General features: G+C 44.8%; 1 protein-coding gene across 1 annotated transcript in view; it reads left to right on the top strand.

The window, feature by feature from the left end:
* The window catches only part of znf385c (zinc finger protein 385C), a 122,703-nt gene that overhangs the window by 23,903 nt on the left and 79,209 nt on the right, over positions 1 to 19,591 (top strand). Inside the window, exon 2 of the mRNA XM_079746277.1 lies at positions 18,449 to 18,910. Within this exon, the coding sequence (XP_079602403.1) occupies positions 18,451 to 18,910 (460 nt within the window). The 5' untranslated portion in view covers positions 18,449 to 18,450. The remainder of the gene's footprint in view (positions 1 to 18,448; positions 18,911 to 19,591) is intronic.

Here is a 19,591-nt window from a genome sequence, read left to right as displayed (position 1 = left end):
GAGGGTTGTTATTTGTGGGTATTTTTCTCATTAATTAGGTGACATCTTAGAAAAGCATCGGAAGAAGGGAAAATAAATACTGGATCGGAAATAGATCTGTTCCGGCACAAGCTGTCCCGTTACGTGGGCCCTAGTCTAAACAAAACTTCCACATTGGCAAACATCTAATATGTTTGTTTCTTTGGAGAAAGGCCTCTGCCAAATAACTAAATAATAGTGAATGAAAAACGCAGGTACATCAAACCGACAAAGGAGTATGCTAGTGCTTTACCTGGCTAGTTTTGAAATATGCAAATAACGAACTAACCCAACAACTTGTCCTCTTCCTCACTGATCGCTAGTTAGGGTGGGGGTTACAACTTATATCCCCTACTTATAATCATATGCCTTTAAGGCTGAGTCGAATGTATGATGGAAATGTCAGTGGATTAAACGTAAAAATCCCCCCTCTCTACGGAGGGGTGCTTGCCAGCAACCCTAGCCCTTAGCTTCCATCGCAATGCAGGCTATAGGTAAGGGCTCTACCAGGGAAAAACATCAAGCAAAAATGACATTAACCTTTTCAATATTATGATTATAGGAATGAAGAAATAATTGCGTATCACACAGTTGACAACTCTACTCTGCACGTATGGCGTAGATAGTCCGACAAAACACAATTAGTTAGTAAAGGATATATTGAAAGAACAATAACAAATAAAGAAGTGGAAAAAACCCACTCTGGCGATTCTTGTCTCACACAACAACACCCACACTTATTGTATTTAGTTTTATTCTATCGTCAAATTTGATTGAATCATTTAAGAGACATGTATTGCATTTACATGCCCCACATAAGTCGCTGTAACACGCTACCTAGGTATCTTTACTTGGCTCCTGCAGCGACCAAGATTTTTATTATTTCTACATTTATTTAAGAGTTGACACCAGGTTAGAAGCCGAGCATTTGGTGAGTGCTAACATATCAGAGCTCTGTGTGTTTGGTGATGGCTGGTTTAACCCTGATTATTGCATACACTATAGGTGTGCAGTCCCACGCAGCCCCGATGTCCAATCACCCGGATCCATCAGGCGCTCCTATTTGGTGAATCTAGGTTTGAATGGCGGTTCTGTTGACATCGGTTCACTGAACGGCAGGCCTTCGCCCTCGTGGGCTGGTTTTTTTATCTTGTGTGGATGAGGGCTTGCGTCTTTATCTCTCATATGGATTAGCGGTTTGCTTTCTTTGTCCTGCCGGTTGTTGTTTTTTTGGATCAACACAGTGCATCTCATATGTACATACTGTACTATCGGTCGGTCATTTGTTAACCTTGATATCATGCAACATGTTATTTATATGTGCCCTGACATAATTCTTCCACTCCCTAGCTTCCTTACTTTCTCCCTTTCTCGCTCTCTCTCTCTCTCTCTCTCTCTCTCTCTCTCTCTCTCTCTCTCTCTCTCTCTCTCTCTCTCTCTCTCTCTCTCTCTCTCTCTCTCTCACTGTCCCCTGGTTAAGCCCCTGGTGTATGGTGGGGTCTCCTTTTAACTCCCCATTCTCTCTCTATGAGTATGGTGGTCTATCTATCTCTTTTCAGAGCTCATGGCAAAGTAAACGCTGAGCTCCTAAATTAGGTGCTGAGGGGCAGGTAATCCTGTCCTGGTATTGTGTGTGTGTGTGGGGGGGGTTTGGGTGCCAACATCAACACTCCACTTGATCCCGGATGGAGATAACGCTGGGTGTCCATTGCTGGACTAAAAGTGGCCTTACAATACACACACAGGCATAGAACCACAAAACTTTGAATGAACTGTTGAATAACATGCTTGTATAGAGGCCATTTTGGATCCTGTGTTGAAACTTTATTCAAGTGATCCCAAAGTTATCTGTGGAAGAATAAGCTGAGGAAGTAGATCAGGTACAATGGCAACACGATGGGTTGCAGGTTCGATCCTTGGTTCTTCCTGGCCGATTATCAAGGTGTCCATGAGCAAGTCAACCCTAACCCCTTTTACTCCTCCAGGCGAGCTGGTGGCTGCCTGGCTTTGCAGGTGAAAACCTTGGTTGGTGTGGGAATATGTGTGTGTATGGGTGAATGTGAGCTGCAGTTACAGAGAATCACCACACAGGTTATGAAAGTGCTAAAAGAAATCCAGTCCATTTAGAATCGCAACCATTTTTGTTTACGTATGCCACCTCTAAACAGCTCCTGAATCCTATTGGCTGAAAGTAGAGCTTGTAATTTGTCTCTTTGTTGCTGCTGCTGGGATGCACACAAGAGAGCCGCATCCCATCTCCTCTAATGAACGATCTCCTGAGGTACGAGTAGCATGACAACACAAGGGAAGGACTAATCAGAGCCCTCCTATGCGTTATAACTCAGTGTAATTAAGCCTTGACAGGCCGTCATGTGAGATCAGGGTGTGAGCTCTAAATGTTCTGGAGCTGTTTCGAGGCGATCCTGAAGCCGTCTTTAAAGGATGAATGTTGCTTCAGTTGAAATGCAGGAGAGTGGAAATATTTATTTAGGTGTCAATATGTAACATTGACACCAAGCGTTAGAAACAGGTACTGCAGTGCAAATACACAATAAGGGAGATGGGTGTCGAGTCGAGTGCGACATTATATTTTGAGATGGGCGCAGTCCTACATTTTTAAGTTAATCAGCTAATGAATTTGAAAATGTATTGTTTGCAAATTTTAAACCAGCTCATGTCACATCCATCTTGAAATCCTTCTGGGCTCTAAGCTGTCTACATTGAAATTATACTCTAAGATTTACACGTGTTTAAGCACGGCTCTGGGCATGGAGCTCTTTAGGTCAGGTAGAATGAAGTATAATCTCAGTCAATCCAGTTTGTTTGCTTGCTTCAGTGGCTGCAACATGCTATGTGTGTGCACATTTGTTTCAGGGAGACTAATGATACTGGGAGATTAATGAATCATAACACACAGGCCAAGACAAAAACAAACGTTCTGATCCGGATCAGAAATTTCAAGAAGGAGAACATGCTGACTATCGTGTTGTTGTCGTAGAAGCTAGTATTTCCATTAAGCATTTTCGCTTAACATCAGATGATCTATCATGATCATTTTATAAGTCAATTTTAGTAGTTATTGTTGTAACATATTACACCTTTATGACCCTATTTTTCACAGACATATTTACTTGAATATCGATATGAAGAGGATATTCTGTGACCAAAGAGTAAGCTACAACTACCATTATAATACAATTTAAGCTATGTACAAAAAAAACCTTTGAAATTGTACACTTTTTTTATTATATTTATTATACTATTTCTAAGTCTGTTGCTTTCAGTTTTTATGATAATGATACCTTCAATTTTATTTACATATATCCAACCATTTTATAATAAATAAATAAAAATAGAATAAAGGTTTAACAAATGTGCCATTGCCTGACAAGTACAATCTCTGACATCTCACCTTAACGGTAGAACCACCATTTCAATGTAATGATAAAATTATTACCTTTAAGGCATTTTTTGACATCATACTTCTGTGGCGACACATTAGTGCTTTAATGAAGCCACTGAACCCAGGGCAGACTCTGTCTCTTCTGGTTGCTGCAGAATGCAGGCTAGAGACAAGCAGGCTGGGTGACAGTGGCAAAAGCAAAATAACACGTTTTCTGGCAATCAGAAGGTTTCTGTTTTAATCCCCGGCTTCTCCTTTACTTTAAGCTAATGTGCAGCTCAAGGGTCACCAAAGCTTGCATTTGGAAAATGTTTGTATCCGTAGGAAGGAATGTGGTGTGTAAGTGATCAGCTATACAACGGTATGCCATCAGTGCCATCGTTCTGCGCAGTAGCCCTATAATGTGAAACGTCTGAAAGAGAGAGAAATTGCCTCTCCGCTTCCCTCCTGACATAGATTAATACATTAGTTAGAGTCTGACAGTTCACATGCTATCTGTGAAAGCCCGGTAAAAAACACTCTGTGCCCACTGTTTTGAATAGTACATGCTGGTCACTGCATTATGGATTCCTCAATTACCCGCGGTCTGAAAGAGAATCGAAGGAAGGTACTGTCCACTCAATACATTCTGACACGGCAGCTGAAAGACATACTGGGTCCTATTCCTACACCTCCAATGCAAGGCCAATTTTGTGTTATCTAGTCAATGCTGAGAAATACTGTAATGGTTCTACGATTACAAGAAGTGTGTGTGTGTGTGTGTGTGTTTATGTGTGTGTGTGTGCGCGCACCTGCATGCTTCATTTACACGTGTAGGTGAATAACTCCTCAACCGTGTGTCTGTACCAGCCCCCTCCACCTAGTTCCTGTGAAATTAAGGACTTCAGCTTTCAGCCTTTACCAGTCTTTCTCAAGCAAAGTCATGTAAAATCTGAAATATTGCTACTTCTTATTTTTCCACCACAGTTGTTGTCTCAGAAGTTGTATTTATATTCGCCAGCCTGCACATCTGTACATATAGATGGGTGACTCAAAACAGATTTTGAATCACATGGTCCAGAAATGCAGAATCAGCACGACAAAGTGTTAAAGGAGACATATTATGGCGTTTTCACAACAAGTAAACATTGTATTTGACTTCCAGAAAACAAGTTTTTGAAGCTGTTTGCTGGATATAGAGTTTAGGAAAGAAAATCTCGCCTACCGCTATTCCCCTCTGTTTCAGTCCCTTCAGAATGCGCTGTTTCTGGTGTCTGTAGCTTTAATGCAAATGAGCTGCTGCCCATTGACCAATGAGCCGTCAGACTGAACCACAGCATGGAGGAGAAGGGATTGTTGCCGTTTGCGGACTCCTGGAGCTCTATATCTTGCGGCAGCCCGTCTCCCCAAGTGTCAGATACCCAGTAGGAATTACACGGAAAGCAGGGGTTAAAGCCGCAGTCGGCGTTTATTTCACGAGAATAATTAGTCTGCATCCTCGTGCTAGGGTCTCCGGGAGCCTCTAGTTCGCCGGCGTGGTGCGGAATCCCTCCGTGTCACTTCGCCGTTCGCCCGGCCTGGTGCTTACTCCCTCCGTGTCACTCGCCGTTCGCCCGGTCTGGTGCTTACTCCCTCCGTGTCACTCGCCATGTGGTGCGGACTCTCTCCGTGGCACTCTCTCGTTTGCCCGGTCTGGGGCTCCTTTTAAGTCCGGCTCCTGGTCCTTTCCCTTCCTCCGGCCAGGTGTCCCCGATCACGCTGATTGGGGGGAGAGACGTGGTGCTCTCTGTCGCCGGCTGGAGGGTGGCGACGGTAAACCAAGTCTACTGCGTCTCCTTGGACCCGCCCGGTCCGAGGTCCAGCGGCGGGATGCCACAATCTATATAATATAATATAATAATAATAAAAGTATAATAATAATATTATATATAGCTATTTATATAATATTATATCATATATCACGGCCAAAAGCTATGTGCGCCTCGGATGATATTATGAATCATAAAGACTACGTCTGACGTCTCTGGTACTTCCACAACAAGTAGAGACTCGTAGTGGGGGATATCTCGGCGATGGTTGAGAAGAATTGGGGGAAAGGAACTTTGGCCTTGTCTCTCTGAAGCCCATGAACTGCGACATGGAGGAGAAAAGGATTGTACTCCGGGAGCTGAGCTGCGGAACTGCCGCCGAGCTCCCCTCGCCGGAGTTGCCGGACTGCCGCCGAAGCTTCGGCGGCAGTCCGGCAACTCCGGCGGTGTACTCCGGGAGCTGAACTGCCGCCGAAGCTTTCCGGCTGATCTGGTGGCTGTCCTTCGGGGGGTAGCTCGGCGGCAGTCCGGCAGCTCAGCTCCGAACAATCCCTTTCTCCTCCATGTCTCCTCCTCCGGACTGCCGCCAAAGCTTCGGCGGCAGTCCGTGTCTGTAGCTTTAATGCAAATGAGCTGCTGACCAAATGAGCTGCTGACCCCCTGCCGGCAGCTCAGGCGGGGGGAGCTCGGCGGCAGTCCGGCAGAGAAAGGGATTGTGTCCCGGAGCTGAGCTGCCGCCGAGTCCCCCCCGCCGGAGCTGCTCGTCCGCTGGTCCACAAAATCTTAGCTATGCTCTGATTGGAGGGGGTTGGGGAAGTGGGAGGTAATATTCAACTGTGCCCCCTTCCTACGTAGGAGGGGGCACCGAAACGGACTCGCTCGTTTGGTAACTGTAGGCGGGGTACTTTCAGAATTGCATATCTCACTCAAAAAATCATGTACAGACTTTTTTTAAAGTTTGTATGTGTGTTGGAGCACCAGAGACCCAAAGCAACACCCAGGATCCCAGGAAAAGTGTTGTTTTCATAATATGTCCCCTTTAAGCCATGCATCACAATCAACTGCTTCGGTTATGTTTCCAGGTGCTAAATTTTCATGAACACCGTGTCACGCCATTCGTTTGTGAGAGACTCTTGTCACCCAGGCTAATAGAGACTAAGAGAGGATAACACAAGCTAACGAGACAGTTGGCTTCTGACACTAGCACAAGCTATCGGAGATAGTTTGATTTCAATTCTAAGAGAGGATAGCACAATCTAACGGAGAGAGTTAGTGTTCAACACTGAGAGAGGATAGCATAAGCTAAAAAGACAGTTGGCTTCTGACACTGGCACAAGCTAAAAGAGACAGTAAGCTTTCAACACTAAGAGAGGGGGCCATCCCTATGTTCCCCGGGTCCTATGTTCCCCACTCGGGGAACATAGGACCCTTTTTAAAAAAAAAAGAAAAAAAAAGGGGTTTCCCGTTTTTCCCAAAAAGGGTCCTATGTTCCCCTGTAGCAATACATAAGGGGAGCATCGGACCCTTTTTCTGAAAAAGGGTCCTATGTTCCCCGCAATCTATCTATCTTTACGGTAGCCAGTGTTTCCGCTAGTAAAAATTGGCGCCGGTCATGTGACCTGGAAGGTTTCATTTGAACGTTTTTAGATCGGGCCCAGAAAATCAAGCCCGACCCGACCCGAGTCCGTGCACGTTCTGTCCGAGCCCGGCCCGGCCCGACACATTCACTGTAATTATGAGCCCGAGCCCGATTTCAACCCGACATTTTTTTAATACATGCGTAACTTTGTACACATTTGTTACTTAGGCCTACTCTGCTAAATATATATGTAAGGAATAATGTATAGAACACCGGTCATTATTGGGAAAATAATCTCCGACAGGGCGAACAGCACACCGACGTGCAGCGGAGGTGTCTTGCTTCGCCCTGAAGGGCCTTATTTTCGATAATGACCGGCGACGTTCTATACATTATCCCGCTTATTAGACAGCTAACTTCAATAACTTCACATGGTGTGTCTTTTTTTTTTATTTTATTTTTTTTACAAATTATTCGTTACCAGCATTCGTAGTGTTGATCAGCAGTGAAATAGTCCGCCAAAGACGTTGACGTCGCTTAGCAACCGAAGACGCTGGGGTTGACAAGTTACCGGACTACTACCCATGCAAGTCTACGGAGCGTTCCACGGCATTGAGAAGACCCGTGTAATAAAGACCTATAATATTTCTGTTTATGGCATCGATTTCTCGTCAGATTAGGCCAATAAAGCAATGATTTTAAAAACAAAACAAAACACAAACGCTCGATCAAAGGAACGGCCCGACCCGGCTCGAGGATAGTGGGGAAATATTGACCCGACCGAGCCCGCGGCTCTGGCCGGGTCGGGTCAATCAAAACCCTCATTGTTTTACATGAATTGGCTAAACAAATGTTTAGCTAATAAAATTGTGCAGAGAGATTTATTTCCATTGGTCATTCTGACCGGAGACATTTAGAATTTCCGGTCCTCCTTATTTTTTTTCCGGTCAATGACCGGTAATTACTGGAAGACGGAAACTCTGCTCTCAGCATGGCCAGCAGGCCTACCGTCGCATGGCCCACCTTAGGTTCATTTTTTTTGCTTTTTAAATCTAGGATTACTCATGTTTGTATATTCCCACCCCTAATCATATTGTCTTGTATCGAGGCTTAACTTTTTCCTTTTATTATCCTACCAGTTCTCCATTGTATTGTGCACCCTTGTGGAGAGTTTAAAACTAAATGTCATTATACATTCACCTCTAATAATGTTTCATTTAATTTGTTTAATTAGATCTGTTTCAAACATGAGTGCTGTACGAAATGTATAAATATCTGTTTCAGATATAAAGTGCTATACAAATATAAATATATATAATAGGCTACATCAAGGCAGAACAAGAACCCAACTACCTTCATTAGAAAGAAACGACCAACAACCTTGTATGTTAACCATGTATGATTGAAGGCAATTTACCTTTTTCCTAAGAAACCTTCTCTTAGTAAATTATTGTAAACACCATGTTTAGTTGCAAAAATTTGGCCGCTGGATAATCTGTTTATGGTGGTTTAATGAGATCAGATTAAACTTTGTGGACAAAAATCACAAAGGTAAAATTTCATTTTTGGTTGTTAAAAGAAAGGGGGAAGTTTCTTCTTAAGTTGTTATTTGCGAGTTTTAGTCCCAGAATGATATGGTTTAGATTTTCGGAATCAGTGGAGGCTCAGCTTTCATATAATATATAGTTTGTGCAGGTCCAATTTCGTGAAAAAGATCGCGATTGCAGGGCTCTCAAGTCTCACGCATTCGGCGTGAGACACACGCAATTCAACTCATGCACACGCTCACATATTTTCACATAATTTCTCACGCAGAGAAATTATCAGGATAGCGCCCACCAATTTGGGCCGCAATTTAACAGTGGAACAGGTAGGAATCAAATGGGTTTCCCGTACGTAGGGTAACCAGAGGTACTCTTCCAGTAATGGTGGAGAAAGTAACAGACCGGGGAACATAGGACCCTTTTTTTGAAAAAGGGTCCTATGTTCCCCTGTCTCATACAAAGAGGGGAACATAGAACCCGGGGAACATAGACACGCTCCCTAAGAGAGGATAGCATAAGCTAACGAGACAGTTAATATTCAACACTAAGAGAGGATAGCACTAGCTAACTGAGACATATAGCTTCCAGCACTAAGAGAGGATAGCACTAAATGTAAATTGTTCGCTTGTGATATTCTCTCCTGGCCTTAGAGAGTGTGAGCTCATGCATTGACAGCTATATTGATGTTTGCAGAGGAGACCTGAAGTTCTTTCAGTGCATGAAATTATTATTGAACTCATTGAAATGCGTAGGAGTAAGAGCCCTTTATCTCGCTGCAAATCAAATAATTGATTTCTGCCTTCAAAAATACACACACAAAGAGACACACACAAACACACACACACACACACACACACACACAAACACATCCTTCCCACTGTACGATCCATTTCTAATCAACCTTGAGTTCATTGGTATCTTGGTTTCTGACCCCCACTCTTTGCAGACTGTAAAACTACCAAAGAAATGTGTGGAGAACCAAAATAGAAAACCACACTGAACTGTACCACGCTTTTCCTCTGTAATGAAGCAGAGACTCTCCATCAATGTATAGACATCAGCAGGCATGGTGCTGATGAGTTGGAATTATTATTAATGATCCCTTTGCAGCCGTTCGCGCAAAGGTAAAACTAACGTTGTAGACAGGATGAGGGATGAAGTGTCTGGAGAGGGAGGGGGAGGAAGGGAGGCAGAGGGGGAGGAAGGGAGGCAGAGGGGGAGAGAGAGAGAGAGAGTGTCACATAGAAATGAGTTCCATTGGGTATTCTTACGTTCTGTTTTTTTTTACTAGAAAATCCACAAGACCTTTAACATTTCATGCATATTTTTAAACATTTCTACTCTTATGTACTCCCGTTCTAAGTCTAGTCCTTATGTGTAAATCTAATCCTAATTCCAGTTCTAGTTCTAATTTTAGTTCCATGCTAGTTATATTTAGATTGAGATGGAATGCCATTGTTGATTTGGGCTTTGAAGTGTGCATTTAATGATCGGGTGGCTGGGGAACCACTCAATTAGGTTGACAGCGCTCCATTTTGAAGTATCATGTGATCAGACTGGCCTATCAGAATCAACGCATTCATTACTAGCCAGGAAATACATATTTCCGGCGGCATTGTTCTAACTCTAAACTGTAAATAGGCTTGAACTGAGACATTTCCAAAACAAAAGCTGATGTCTTCAATCCCCTTGTTGTGATAAAGAACAAGGTAATGAGGCCTTGCTTTTGAAGTGGGCACACATTCAGACTGCATTACTACATGCAGACTGAAAATATCTTATTATCCCCTGTATTACATTTTTTATATATTGAATCGTACCTTGTAATTGTCCCAAGGGTACTTGCAGAGAGAGGAAAGTGAGGAGAATTGGTGGAAGTAGATTTTTTATTGTGAACAGACACACTTGGACAGCTGTCCTCAGATCAAGGCCATTGTGTGTGTATGTATGTATGTGTGTATATCTGTGTGCATGTGTGTGTATGTGTCTATCTGAGTGTGTGTGTGTGTGTGTGTATATCTGTATATGTGTGTATCTCTATGCGTGTCTGTGTGTGTGCGTGTGTGCTTGTATGCATTCATGCGTGCGTGTGGGCTGTGCTGACGACTAGGTCTGTTTTTTCTGCGGCCTCTGCATTTAGGAAATTCCCCAGTTAGGTTTGCGGTTAGAGTAGAATGGAGGAAAGTTGGGTGTCCTTTCTGCCTTGGCTAACTTTAGCAGGCCCTCGGGCCCCGGCACAGAGGGTAGGGTGAGGGGACACGCATTGTCAGTCTGCCTCTTAAAGGGATACCTGGCACATATTCAGTCCACAACCAATAGGATTGCATACAAAAAAGTATAGGAATTTTTCAAACATTCCATGGAATTTATAGAACATTATTTGAATCCTTGTCGTGAAACACTTTTAATTCCGAGGTGAATGTGTCCCCTGGTTCCCCCTAAGAATAAACCCTTTCAATTAAAGTCAATTTTATTTGTACAGTTCTGGCTTTCAACCCTTAAAGCTTGACTCAATGTGGATGTTTTCGCTCTCATTTGCTTATTCTTTGCACATTCCCGGTGTCAACATAAACATGTCGTAATTATTTAATCTAACAAACAATCCCAAAGGCATGGTGTCTGTGTAAGTCTGTTTGTTAGCTTCTTGCTATTTGTATAAGTTGTTATTGTCTATTTATGTCTTTGCTTTCTTCGTCTTTACACACACACACACACACACACACACACACACACACACACACACACACACACACACACACACACACACACACACACATACACACACACACGTGCACACACGCAGAAACGTTTAGTGACATACCCAAACATTGCTTGTTATCAGTGTCTAAAGATGGATTGTTTTTAAGAGCTGGATGGGACTCTCGTTTGCTCTCTAGTTTCGGCCCAAAGTGGCTTTTAGAATGTGCTGCAATAAGAAGCGGCAAAGACAAATGACTTACAATTATTTTTTGGGATGTAAATTTACGCCTTGTGTAGAGTGTTTTTTACATAATGAAGCCTTTCGAGGAAATCCTCTTTAGCAATCCAATGCATTAGACCTTTTCTTTCATTTCAAACACCACTTTTCGGTTACCGCATGCTGGCTGATGTTTTTAGTGTGGTGCACTCATCATGCACTTTTACATCTCACACTTTAACACATGTACACTTTCACTTTCCCTCACACACACACACACACACACACACACACACACACACACACACACACACACACACACACACACACACAGTTCCTTGTTCATAGACACATAAGCCTGTTTAAATGTCCCTGGTGTAATGGTTAAATTAAGGACACACTTCTACCAGAATACACACACCATACCCGCACACACACAGACACACACACACACACACACACACACACACACACACACACACACACACACACACACACAAACACACACACTGAGATAAAGCAAATACCTACCTCTCCTCCTCTATGTATTGCCAGAACTTCTGCAAACAGAGATTAGAGAAAACACATCCATTTAGGTGCCACAGCCTTTTCTCATTTACTCTCCAGGCTCATCTTAGTGTGATGGGAGACTGCACCCCCCCCCCCACACACACACACAGGCCCTTGTTTCCTCATCAAGCTGTCCTTCTGTAATACTTTCTGTAGTAATGCGACCAAAAAAAGAATCCAACATGTACTCCGGTGTAATGAGACTCATTAGAATGTACGTAGTGCAGCTGCCGCAACCTAATCGACATTGATAACCAGAACACAAAGACGTGTAGATGAGGCTCGAACCGCCGTTGTGATGCGGTGGCATAATCACAATTCAGAGGGCTCTAATGACTCTTGATGGCGGTAATTTCGCACTCGGCCTTTTGTGTTCTTGCCTCCCAAAAAACAGACATCCTCTCCATTTTCTGCTCTCACTGTGTCACTTGGTCTTTGTCCTCTACGACAAAAGCCGACATAATTCCGTGTTCTCGATTTGTGATTGGAACGGCAAATGGGGAGACAGGCTCTTGACAATGCGTCACGTGGATTGTGAGGATGTACTCTATGGGTCAAGGCTCAGTGTCTTGCTTACATGCGGATTGTGTGGGTTGTGGATGACGACGATTGAGGTCTAACGTCGAAGAGGCTGTCGCTCTCTAGACGGATGAAACAGGAGAGTAAATGAGAATCACTGTTGCTTTGACAGTTTTTCGCTCCTACACTCTCTTTACAGTCTTTGCGGGTTTCCCCCGCCTGCCTCGCTCTGTCGGCCTCCGACGCTATTTATAAAACAACGTCAAAGTGCTGTACAGGGCGTAACAGAACATACCAGTAGAGGAGGTTTGTCAGCAGTTATATTTATGGCATTTAGCAAACGCTTTTGTCCAAAGCCACTTGCAACCATTCATACACACATTCACACACCGCAGGGTGTCAACTACACACGGTGACAGCCAGCTCGTCGGGAGAAGTTAAGATTGGGTGCATCTCAACCCTCAGCTAGGTGGAGGATGAACCTGCTCTGCCTCCTGAGCTACTGTAGTATTTTTCTAATTTGCCAAAGGGTATTTGAAGGCGTTATCGAAGTCCTTCTCAAAATGTATTCATGGGGAGGAATACTACCGAAAGGCATGATACATAAATGATTTACAGTACATTCATTGATGTTACTTAATAACCTCCTGTGTTGCACTAGTGTTAGTGTCTGAGTCAACATTTGTACAAGAGTACTTTGAGATGTAAATTAAGTTTGCTCATTGCGGGGTCAAGCACAGTGCTGTTGGCTCGGTTTAAATGTGTCTTTCAGTTTAGGAATGTTAGTGGAGTCTGAGGTCCAGCCATGTTTGTGAGTGTGATGACTATCTGTTTGTTTATGTGTCTGTGTGGGTGTGTGTGTGTGTATGTATCTTTGTTTGTATTTGTGGGCTTGTTGCAGGCGTGCTTAATGCTTTGCTAGGTAGCCTCATTGTAGCCACATCGCGTGCCACTGGCAGCCCATGTGTGTGTACTCTGTGTGTCTCATCATGGTGGTTTGAGAGATCATGGTGGCAGAGAGAGAGAGAGAGAGAGAGAGAGAAAATACTAGTTTTTCAGAGTACCCATAGCCAGCCTGATAGTAAATAGCATGTTTTCGTTTTTTGGGGCTGCATGGCTGCTATGCAGGGCGAGCCCAATTCTATGTTCAGCACAATATCCCTGTGGTGATTGAAGGCCCCAGTGTGGCCGAGAGACGGGAGTGGGTGGAGTTTGATGGGAGTGGGTTGGGTTAGAGGGAGAGAGAGCAGGAGGAGGACGGGGATAGTGGGTTTCGTAAGACAGTGGAACGAGTACACATGGCTCAGAATGCTGGCAGTCTTTTCCGTCCCACAGAAAACCATAGCTAATCCTGAAACTCCAGATCTGTGGGCAGGAGCGGGAGACTATTTATATTGCTGTGCACCAGCCAGCCATGGTGTTTGTTAGGAGAATGTTTTTGTTTTTTATTGCGATCTGCATGTGCTTTAAAGACACACATTTGCACGGAAATGGGTGCTTCAAAATCATGTGTATGAATCCGATACACACACACACACACACACACACACACACACACACACACACACACACACACACACACACACACACACACACACACACACACACACACACACACACACACACACACAAAACACACAACACACAAACTCATACATAAACACACACACCCACACCCACACACAAACACCCCCCCCCCCCCCCCCCACCCACACACACACAATTGTCTCTTTACTAGACTGACTTTAATATAATGCATGACTTGTTTTATACCACATTGTGACTTATGATTTGGAGAGATACGACATTGGACTGGCAGAGTTCTACAGTACAGGGATGATGAGTTCTGTAGCAAGAACGACATCCAGTTGGCAGATGAAGTGCAGTGGGGATGTTGGAAGGGAACTGGCTGTGCAGAGGCTACCGTGGGTTTCCGTACCACAGGGATATTTTCTGCTGGGTGCCAGGGAGCGGCGGTGCTAAAAGCTTTAGAAAACACATCTGATGAAGCCTCTGAATGTTCCCAGATTGGCTCTGTGAATGGGAGCTTTCATACCAGCACTCTGACCAATCCGTTTTCACCACTGTTTGTGTGTGTGTGTGTGTGTGTTTGTGTGTGTGTGTGTGTGTCTGTTTGTGTAGACAGACAGCCCCCCCCCCCCCCCCCCACACACACACACACACACACACACACACACACAAACACACACAAACGTGTGTCAAATTGACATCTCGATTTGCTTTGGTCTAAAGGTATGTGTTGCTGCAATGTTTTGGTTTGCTGTGCATGTTTGTTTGTGTATGTGTGTGTGTCTGTAAGTCCATATTACTATGTGTGCATGTGTGCGAGCTGTTTACATGTTTGTGAGTTTGTGTGTGTGTGTGTGTGTGTGTGCGCGTGCGTGTGTGCTTATGTGTTTTTATGAGAGGGAGCATGTGCTGCTGGGTTTGTGTGCATAAATAACTTGCGCTGGTGGTTTTTCTATGTATACATCAATAACTATAGGCGGAGGCACAAAAGAAAGCAGTGGAATTGCACAGCTGGCTGTTCTGGGGGCTTTCACCGCCGCTGATGTCTCAATCCTTCACAGAAGGATGTAGAAATGGTTTTTCATTTATTTATAGCGACACAGGCAGCAGATCAAACAAACTGCTATTTTCTCTGATGGTCTCTCCCAAGGAGCCTCCTCCAGCCCTCCCAGAGAATCATCTCTCGGATATCTGAGGCGTCTGCCCGGCATTTCGCCAACAGTTACAAATCACCCGATCACAGCCAGTCTTGTTTCACGCACCGTGGCCCTTCCTACCTGCTTTGTTTTTATACAAGATGCTGTACGCACACGCATACGTATGCAATTACACTTGAGTGTTTGACTGTCTGTGGGAGCGTTTGTTTGTTCTGATCAAGGAAGGGTTGACAGACACATATGAGTGCCCCCGAATAAGCGGCAGTAATCAAATCTAAGTCTGTAAATAAATACATGATGATGACATGTATTCTCTGTGATATTCTAAATGTTATTTCTGTCTGGTTAAACTAAACCATAGAAATCACGACAGCTATGCAGTACCTCATCATTATTCACACCAATTTCGAGTCTGTTGGTTTTGTTTTTTACCCACTCCTTTTTCCCCTTGAATCCTGGCAGACGTTGGGCTGAGAAACATCTTGAGGACAGCATGCTGCTAAAGCACTTATTGCTGCACAGGAGGGGGCCAAGGAGCCTGTCTATAGGGCAGGGAGCTTGCTTTTAAACTAGCGCTCAATGAATTGCTCTGGCGGCACTCTGTCTCCCCCAAGTGGTGACTTTCACCAGCTGCGGGCATACGGATAGGATACTGAGCGACTCTTCGCAGTCAAACACGTGCCCACTTTTAGGAGCTCCAAGTTTTGATTGCCTATGCATGGGTGTGTGCGTTGGCGGTGTTTATGTTTGTGCGTGTGTGTACATCTGTGTGTGTGTGTGTGTGTGTGTGTGTGTGTTTGTGTGTGTGTGTGTGTGTGGGGGGGGGGGGGGGGGGGGGTTTGCTGATGTGACCGGACGATTCTGCGTTGTGTTTTTTTTAAATGAAAGACGTGACCCGCGATCTCTGTCCGGACTCGGGAACTCCGACGTCCATTTATTGGTTGCTCTCTCTCTCTCTCTTCCCAAGGGAACCAGAACAAAGGGCATACATACAATATTATAACAAAATGATTGAAATCAAAGAAATAAAAGACATACCTGAAGATAAACATGAAAAAACAGCTTCCTCTTAGAAGTGACCTTGACAGAACTCCAACTCCTCTACGAAGCACACAGAGGGGGAGGGGAACTAGCATGACTACACGAAGGTCAGGTGTATGCTAGCTCACCGCAACAAAATACAAAGTTCCCCAAAACACTGAAATCTGCATGGATATTTAAACCAGACTTCAATTGAACAATGTATGATCAAAATAACTAATATAAAGAATGATAAACTATAAGATGGTCAACGATTTGATCATAAAATAAATGTACACACCTCTTCCCAAGGGAACCAGAACAAAGGGAAGAGGGCAAGGGGGCACGGGAAACTTATGGGGTTCTCAGGAATGTGGGCGGGAGCACAGAAGGAGGAGCAGCCAAATCAAAGCACAAAATCAAATAGAAAGGGGCACATAAGGGGGCATAGAAAGCTACACTTCAGGTAATAAAACAACTGTAAGGCAATTTTGTGTAATTATAAAGTAAGAGATATGACACCCTGTTACACTGACAGGGATGGCTTACCTCTCAGGGGAAGGGGATCATATTCCACCCCCCTGCACAAAGCCTTGCAAATCAGCCATATACAGTGGGGCAAAAAAGTATTTAGTCAGCCACCAATTGTGCAAGTTCTCCCACTTAAAAAGACGAGAGGCCTGTAATTTTCATCATAGGTAAACCTCAGCTATGAGAGACAAAATGAAAAAAGAAATCCAGAAAATCACATTGTCTGATTTTTTAAGAATTTATTTGCAAATTATGGTGGAAAATAATTATTTGGTCACCTACAAACCAGCAAGATTTCTGGCTGTCACAGACCTGTAACTTCTGCTTTAAGAGGCTCCTCTGTCCTCCACTTGTTACCTGTATTAATGGCACCTGTTTGAACTCCTTATCAGTATAAAAGACCTGTCCACAACCTCAAACAGTCACACTCCAAACTCCACTATGGCCAAGACCAAAGAGCTGTCAAAGGACACCAGAAACACAATTGTAGACCTGCACCAGGCTGGGAAGTCTGAATCTGCAATAGGTAAGCAGCTTGGTGTGAAGAAATCAACTGTGGGAGCAATTATTAGGAAATGGTATACATACAAGAACACTGATAATCTCCCTCGATCTGGGGCTCCACGCAAGATCTCACCCTGTGGGGTCAAAAATGATCACAAGAACGGTGAACAAAAATCCCAGAACCACACGGGGGGATCTAGTGAATGACCTCCAGAGAGCTGGGACCAAAGTAACAAAGGCTACCATCACTAACACACTACGCCGCCAGGGTCTCAAATCCTGCAGTGCCAGACGTGTCCCCCTGCTAAAGCCAGTGCATGTCCGGGCCCGTTTGAAGTTTGCTAGAGAGCATTTGGATGATCCAGAACAGGATTGGGAGAATGTCATATGGTCAGATGAAACCAAAATATAACTTTTTGGTAAAAACTCAACTCGTCGTGTTTGGAGGAGAAAGAATGCTGAGTTGCATCCAAAGAACACCATACCTACAGTGAAGCATGGGGGTGGAAACATCATGCTTTGGGGCTGTTTTTCTGCCAAGTGACCAGGACGTCTGATCCGTATGACGGAAAGAATGAATGGGGCCATGTATCGTGAGATTTTGAGTGAAAACCTCCTTCCATCAGCAAGGGCACTGAAGATGAAACGTGGCTGGGTCTTTCAGCATGACAATGACCCCAAACACACAGCCCGGGCAACGAAGGAGTGACTTCGTAAGAAGCATTTCAAGGTCCTGGAGTGGCCTAGCCAGTCTCCAGATCTCAACCCCATAGAAAATCTTTGGAGGGAGTTGAAAGTCCGTGTGGCCCAAAAACATCACTGCTCTAGAGGAGATCTGCATGGAGGAATGGGCCAAAATACCAGCAGCAGTGTGTGAAAACCTTGTAAAGACTTACAGAAAACGTTTGACCTCTGTCATTGCCAACAAAGGGCATGTAACAAAGTATTGAGATGACCTTTTGTTATTGACCAAATACTTATTTTCCACCATAATTTGCAAATAAATTCTTTAAAAATCAGACAATGTGATTTTCTAGATTTTTTTTTTTCATTTTGTCTCTCATAGCTGAGGTATACCTATGATGAAAATTACAGGCCTCTCTCATCTTTTTAAGTGGGAGAACTTGCACAATTGGTGGCTGACTAAATACTTTTTTGCCGCACTGTATATTCCCGTGTAGAGCCGGGAGACCTACCAGGTTTTAGCTGGGTGGGCTTTAAGGGCCTGCACAGGAAAAACCTGACAGCAGCTACAGACCAGAGTGGACCCTCTGGATGTCAACTCAACGCACAGTCTCTGCACTTCCCTGTTCTGTGTTTCGTTGTGCCTAACCCCTAACACCTCCACCTCCATCTTCTCCTCCTCCAGGTATGAAACGTCCATACAGCCCCACCACTCTCCCAGACTCCGAAGCGGACCACCCAGACCTGGGGGTCTCCTCCTCCTCCTCCTCCTCCTCCTCCTCCTCCTCCACGTCGGTGGCGTTGGTGGCCGTCCTGGGTGGGGAGATGAACAGCCATGCAGAGCAGCACCACCAACTCCTTCTCCACCACCACCACCAGCAGCAGCAGCAGCAGCAACACCACCAGCAGAGCTGCGGCGAGTCCCAGACGGAGGGTTTAGTACCGGAAGAGCGGCCAGCAGGGGGCGCCCTTCCCTCCGCGCACCACAGGGCCAAGCGGGAGCGGAAGCAGCGCAGCTACACGCTGTGCGACGTGTGCAACATCCAGCTGAACTCCCCTGCCCAGGCCCAGATCCACTACAACGGCAAGTCCCATCAGAAGAGGCTGAAGCAGATCAGCAACGGCAAGGTCCCCGCCAGCAGCCAAGGTAGGACCAGTGGGTCTGAGGGACGAAACCCCCCGGTGGCGGGCTTGAGTCTGTGGTTGCTGACGTTGGCGACCAAAGGTTTGCATGGAGGTGATGCAGCACAGATTTATTTTCTTTATGAATGCTCTTTGAATTCAAACACTTTTAGGAGCTCCAAGCATGATTGCCTATGCGGAGGGTGTGTGCGTTTGAGTGTTTCCTTGTGTGTTTTTGAGGGGGGAAAAAGTGTGTGTGTGTGTGTGTGTGTATAAATGGGGGGGGGGGGGGGGGGGGTGTTTGCAGCATGTATGCAGCCTGTGTTTGACACCCTTGCCAGAATCCCTCAGTAAGTCAGTTTCGTTTTTTAAATTGGATTTCTTGTGCTGAAATATCTCCAAAGTCCCAAACTCCAAATCATATGCACACACTCACACACACAAAATCACACATGCGCATGCAAATACACCCCCGTCCATGGTGGGCAGAGGGAGTGCAGTCAGTAGTTGAAGTGGCGGCCGTGAAGTGGTGAAGTGGTGAAAGTGATGTGGTTATGTTGCTGTGTGTGTTTATGTGTGTGTTTGTGTGCGTGTGTGTGTGTGTGTGTGTGTGTGTGTGTGTGTGTGTGTGTGTGTGTGTGTGTGTGTGTGTGTGTGTGTGTGTGTGTGTGTGTGTGTGTGCGTGCGTGCGTGCGTGCGTGCGTGC

This window comes from Pollachius pollachius (assembly GCF_949987615.1).
Source record: "Pollachius pollachius genome assembly, chromosome: 11".
NCBI classification, from domain to species: Eukaryota; Metazoa; Chordata; class Actinopteri; order Gadiformes; family Gadidae; genus Pollachius; species Pollachius pollachius.
Note: the sequence above shows the minus strand (reverse complement) of the source record. Positions and strands in the feature narration are given on the sequence as shown.